A 6,000-nucleotide genomic window follows, 5' to 3' on the forward strand; every position below is an offset into this window, starting at 1 on the left:
CGGAGTCCCCACTCACACTCATTCTATGTTCATGTCATCTGTCAGATTTTCTGATGGTAATGATACTGGAAGCAACTTCTTGTTTTCTCCCTTTAGCCACATCCAAGGATCCACTCGCAGATCCCTTTGAGCCGGATTCTCTGGAGAAGGACGAGATGCAGCTTTTGAATGAGATCTTAAGTGCGTCTTCCTTGGATAGTGGGGAACTGGGGAAGGAGTGGACGGCCATCTTCGGGGAGCCCCTCTTCAATGCTCAGCCTTTAAGCCCAGCATCTCCAGAACCAGAACAGAAAGCCGAACAGTCGTCTGGTTTCCTTCCTTCACAGTTGCTGGACCAAGAATTTGGTGGCTTCCAGGCTACACCACATGGTTTGTACCTTAAATTGGGAGATCCAGGTTTTTCCTAACTGAGCATGTCGTCATGTTCTTCATGTACAGGTCATATATGATGGGGTGTAAGTACTGAATGGGTTAATTATTGCAGGAAGGTCTGGGCATTTAAAGGGGTTGTCTGATTTTATGTAAATAAAGGTTAGTTACCGACCTAATTAAAAGTCCTTCAACTTTAGAACGTTCTAAGATCCCTGCTTTCAGTCAGTGGATGTGAATATTCCCTCACCACAGACCTAACACTTCTCAAAGCTGAGAATTTGCTCCAGTTGTATCCAGTCTAGACCATTCTCTGTGAGCTCAATATAGGGAAGCCGGCACAAATCGCTCCAGTTTGCTACAGTGCGTCTGTTCAGGTAAAAACATTTTTTATTTAGTCCTAGTGCACATGACGGTAAGTATTTTGCAGTCCGCAAATTGCAGATTCACAAAATACGTATACCATCCGCGTTGCATCTGCATATTTTTGCAGACCCATCAATGGGTCCATGGTCCGAGTATAGGCCACGTATCTTTTTGCGGAACGGACATACGGATGCGGAAAGCACATGGGTTCAAGATAGAATGTGTCTGCAAAATGCAGACCACTGGACCATTGAAGTCAGTGGATCCACAAAATAAATGCAGGCAGCATCGTATTTTGCGGACTTCAAAACGGGGGGGGCCTTACAATGACAACTTTGAATGGTTGTGTTCATCCTGTGTCTCTGTGTTTCAGACTGGTCAGCCAACTTCGAGGCATCATCCTCATTTTCACCATCATCATCATCATCCTGCCTCCCACCCACTAATCTCAATCAGAATTTCAACAGGACCCCAGTGAAAGGTAGGATCATCGCCTGCAGCCATTGGACATTCATTCCTCTGTTCTGCATGTTGTTCCCTGACATATATGTTGGGGGTGGGAGCTTCACTACATGCCGCATCTACAGTACATTCTGGCCTTTGGGAGCCCCATGTTTTTTTCAAACAGAATCGGCTGATCGGACCAGAGATTAACTGTGGTTATCATAGGGACTGCATTACAGTATTCAATATCCTCCTTACGCTTTACGGTTTTCTAACCTATTCCAGCATGCTTTGCTCTGTATTGTTTCTCAGGACTTGCTCCGTCGAGGTATGAGAGGCACGGCTACTGTAGAGAGTATTGTGTGGCAGAAGGAGCAAGTCCTGAGAAACATAACGGAGCAATGCATGCTGGATTTGGTTAGAAAACCCGACAGGAAGCTGATGCAAACAGGAAGTTCTGCTTGTAAACATCCTGCCAGGATGCAGTGATGGTGAGAACAGGGGAAGGAAGGTAGGAAATGGGTATATGGGGCAAAAATATGCTGGGTTCTCTGAGCAGATAAAAAAAGGTGAATTATGAAACTGGAAAACTCCTTAAAAAATATATATATATATATATATATATAATTAATAATAATAAAGATGTTAGAATGTTCTCGTTTTCAGAGTTAAAGGGGTTATCTAATGCCATACACTGCCCCCCCCCCCTATGTGTCGAGCCCCTTTACAGAGAATATACTTACCCTGCGCCGTGATGCTAGGGAGGCTCCTCCCCATCCCCGCTTGCCATTGGCTGCTGTCCCCAAACGCCCAGCCCCCCGGACACCGGATGTTTTCATTGGCGCACAGAGAGAAGCAGCAGCGACGGTGCAGGGACCAGAAGCAGCGCGGGGAGCCAGGTAAGTATGTTCCCTGTGAGGGGCCCAGCACATGGGGGGGCAGTTTATGGTATTTGATAACCCCCTTTAAATCTTGAAATGGCCTAATGGAAAACCAAATATTAAAATTTAACATTTTATTGTTTCTTTGTTAAAACTGAAAAGTCGCCACCTAGAAAAATCTGGTAATTGGGACGTATTAGGAGGATGGGTAAGGGGTTGCCCTGTTATTTTGTTGGGGGTTGTCTGACCAGTAAAAATTTAAAAAAAATAAAATAAAAAGTGATTTTCAGTTTCCAGGTCCCGCTTGTCTGTACTTCCTGACCGCCACTACAGTCACTGGCTGAACAATAGTTTCAGGAGGGACCAGGAAGTAGAGGCTGGTGAGGACGCGGGAAGAGTCTGAGCAGGAGTGGCAGGGAATTGATGAGATATCGCTGATCCCCTGCCACTGTTTTACTTTTTGTCCACTTTTATATTAAGAAAAAAAAGTTTCCTTGCTGCAGAATTCTTTTTAAAGGGGTTCTCCGGAATTTTTTTTTAAATTACTGCAAGCAGCTTGTCTTAGAATGTGAGCGTGATTGGTTGCTTCCACTTGCAGAGCTGCCTAGAGGGTGATGGGCAGTGCCCAGTGCACTGTTCGACAATAGATGGTAATGATGTGATCCTGCCTACGATATGTCATAATGGCTGAGCAGCCTGACAGGAGCCCTCACCAATGTGTAGAATATGCCTGAGAGTAATGTGTAGTGAGACTGTGCCCCCTCGCCCCATTAGGCAGCCGGCCCTGCTCACATTCTAGGACAGGATGGTGGTGGTCAATTTAAATAATTTCCACCTCAGGAGGGCCATAATAAAAAATAAAAAAAATCACTATAACATTAATACCGAGCAAACCCAGTATTTCTGTAATGAATGGAACTACAATTACATGAATGACACTCTCTTTCTAAAAGGGCTGTCTGGTTTGAGGACGAATCTGGACAATCCCTTTTTAAGGGTATTTTTTTTAAATTTTTTTTTTAATCCTTTTTCTTATTTTTCTTAGATGCATCAAAAAGCACAAAAGATCTTTCTAGCTGGTACAACCTCTTTGCCGACCTCGATCCTTTATCTAACCCTGACGCTGTGGGGAAAACCGATAAGGAACACGAACTTCTCAATGCCTGATCACTGCCCTCAACAGCCGGAGGGAGCGCAGCACATGTGCACTGATGATTGCCTAGAAATTTTCTTATATGTTCTCTCGGTGTAATAAAGGAGGTAGGCGACGTCTCCGATCGTCACCTTTTTTGCCAATAGCTGGACTCGCTGATGAACTTTTAAAGGGAAACACTCCTATTTTTCTACTGTTCATATCATTATTGCGTTTTCACTCCGCACGGATTAGGGATCCTCAGTTGGATGAACAGGATCGGTCTGTCGAGAGTAATTTATTGGGATGGGGGTAAAACGAATTGGAGCAGAAGATGGAATGTCTACCCAGCATGCACTGCTTTCAGATCTGTGGGAGGTCCTCTTCTGTCAGGTTTGTGTTTCTCTGGGAAAGCTGGGTGACAACCAGTACTGTCACCAGTGCAGATCCTGCAAGGGTTGTCGCCCAGCTTTACAACCGTACTGAACAGCCGCGGTTTGTAAAGCTTAAGCGAAGCGACAACCAGCAACTTCACCAGTGCAACTCCCATAGGGGTTGTCAGACAATTTTGCTAGAATTCTGAACGACATGTCTTGTAAAGCTGAGTAATGACCCTTTTTGGAGCCATAATGGTGGCCGCCTGTATCACCCAGCTTTCCCAAATACAGATATGGCTAAGGAGAATGTTTGACAACTTAAGAACTTGGTATAACGCGGAGGAAATGATTCTTACAAGCTGCCCTCATATATACACTGGAAGGACGGGAGGCCAGGCGGACCACGGGGTGGAGCTGGGGACCTCTCTCCTGGATGCCGTCGGTCACTTTTGCTGTTTTACTTTTCTTGTTCCATTTTCTTCATGACATCTTGAAGTCACTTTGCAGGATGAAGTATTAACCCTCTCCACACTGAGCATGTCTTCAGCGTCAGCAAATAAACCCTTTTGTTTTGTTCTTTTTCTGCCAGATGAGGTGTTGTTATTTCAGAGGGTTTCTGATTTTTATTAAAAAAAATAATAATACAGCTTAAAGGGGCAGTAGCCCCATCAAATATATTTATTGTACAGATAATAAAGATGCAGAATATTTGACATTTACAAATTCATTAAAGTTATGACATTTTCTTACATGGCATGGCGCCACCTGGTGTTCAAGTTGTATAGCCATGTGTAGGTCCACCTAGTAAACGGGCTGCTGGTGGACATGCATGCTTTTTCTTGCCCTTGATGCACACCCTGTAAAAGCCATAGAACCGTTTTTTGTGGTGTTAAGCTGTCAGTGGAATGGACAGCTATTGTTCGTGTAATAGAAACTGCACCCGTGGTGTCAGCAAATATTTGGGCATGCTGTACAATGGCGCTGGGGTAGCAGCAGAGACTAGCTAAATGACTTAAAGTGCAAGAACACCATCCACAAGAAGATGAAGATCGCTCTTAGGGCTCATGTTCATGACCGTGGTTTGGGTTCGCATCTGATCCGCGTATTTTGGGTTGTTTTCAGTTCTGACCTGTCTGCATTCCCATCCGCATAGTTATAGAACTTGTCCTATTCTTGTCTGTGTTATGGACAAGGATAGGACTGTTCGATTATGGGCCGGTCATTCTGTTCCGCAAAATGTATCCGTAATTTGCGGCCTGGAAAACAGCCAATGGTCGTGTGCATGAGCCCTACATGGGAGCCATTCCAGCCCCGGGAGTGCAGTGAGTTTTACACTCTGAGATGCTGTGGTCACATTTGACCAGCGACTATGACACATGCAGCGCTTGCGAGAGGGCGCCATTTTTAAACCCCGCACTTCTGCCGTACTTTGGTGCTTTATTAGACACATGGCAGTTAACAGCCCTCAATACCATTGCTGTACCCACCAGAAGCGGGCTCCCAAAGGTGATTGCCAGTAAAAGCTCAACTCTCCTCTACCTGCATCTTTCAACCTTTGCAATACGCAGATTAAAAGCTGAAGAAGACCCCGTGCGATTCCAAAAATCCCATTTCAGGCTGTTTTTGCTGCGCTGATTTCAGCCAGATCGATGCAGACCTGCAACATGTGGCTCCCCCTAAAGAGGTTTTAGGCATTGAGGGAACTGCACACCCGTGTGATAGCGGCTTTACCATCAGCCTCTGTTCACACACATTTTGCATCCATAACTTTCTGTTTAGGTTCACGTGACAAATATTGTTCAAACTTCTGGCACAAATTGTGCCATAAAAGTGGAGTTAACGCAGACTGCCAAATGTATTTGTTGTTTAGACGCCTTCATACAGCTACAGTTTTGGAAAGTGCCCAGATAAAGAGGTGTGAGGAGGTAAGTGTTCTCCAGCCAGGACAAGAAATGCGGCTGATATGGACCAGGTTTGTCTTGGCAGAAATTTCACTTTTTGGCTCTTCAGGTTTAGGGCTGTTTCACACGAGCGGATGCCGTGTGGGGAATCCGCTGCGTGAAAGAGAGCCAAGCCCCGTTCCGGACAGCAGAGACACGGAGCATTAACGTGATCAATCATGTTAATGCTCCATGTCTCTACTGTCCGGAACGGGGCTTGGCTCTCTTTCACACAGCAGATTACCCGCTCGTGTGAAAGAACCCTTAGGCTGGTTTCACTTGGGCGTTGCGGTAAAAGGTGCGGGTGCGTTGCGGGAACATGCAAGATTTTTCCACGCGAGTGGAAAACATTGTAATGCGTTTTGCACGCGCGTGAGAAAAATCGGCATGTTTGGTACCCAAACCCGAACTTCTTCACAGAAGTTCGGGTTTGGGATCGGGGTTGTGTAGACTGTATTTTAATACAGAATGAATAGTACAATAGCGCTGGA

General features: G+C 45.4%; 1 protein-coding gene across 4 annotated transcripts in view; it reads left to right on the forward strand.

Moving 5' to 3' along the window:
* The window catches only part of ICA1 (islet cell autoantigen 1), a 70,590-nt gene extending 66,433 nt beyond the window's left edge, over window positions 1–4,157 (forward strand). For all 4 annotated transcript variants that reach the window (XM_044293899.1, XM_044293898.1, XM_044293900.1 and 1 more), the window contains exons 12-14: window positions 97–369; window positions 1,109–1,216; window positions 3,106–4,157. In XM_044293899.1, the coding sequence (XP_044149834.1) occupies window positions 97–369; window positions 1,109–1,216; window positions 3,106–3,227 (503 nt within the window). In that variant the 3' untranslated portion in view covers window positions 3,228–4,157. The remainder of the gene's footprint in view (window positions 1–96; window positions 370–1,108; window positions 1,217–3,105) is intronic.
* Window positions 4,158–6,000: the final 1,843 nt, after the last annotated feature.

The sequence above is a fragment of the Bufo gargarizans genome, chromosome 5 (assembly GCF_014858855.1).
Source record: "Bufo gargarizans isolate SCDJY-AF-19 chromosome 5, ASM1485885v1, whole genome shotgun sequence".
In the NCBI taxonomy this organism is placed as follows: domain Eukaryota; kingdom Metazoa; phylum Chordata; class Amphibia; order Anura; family Bufonidae; genus Bufo; species Bufo gargarizans.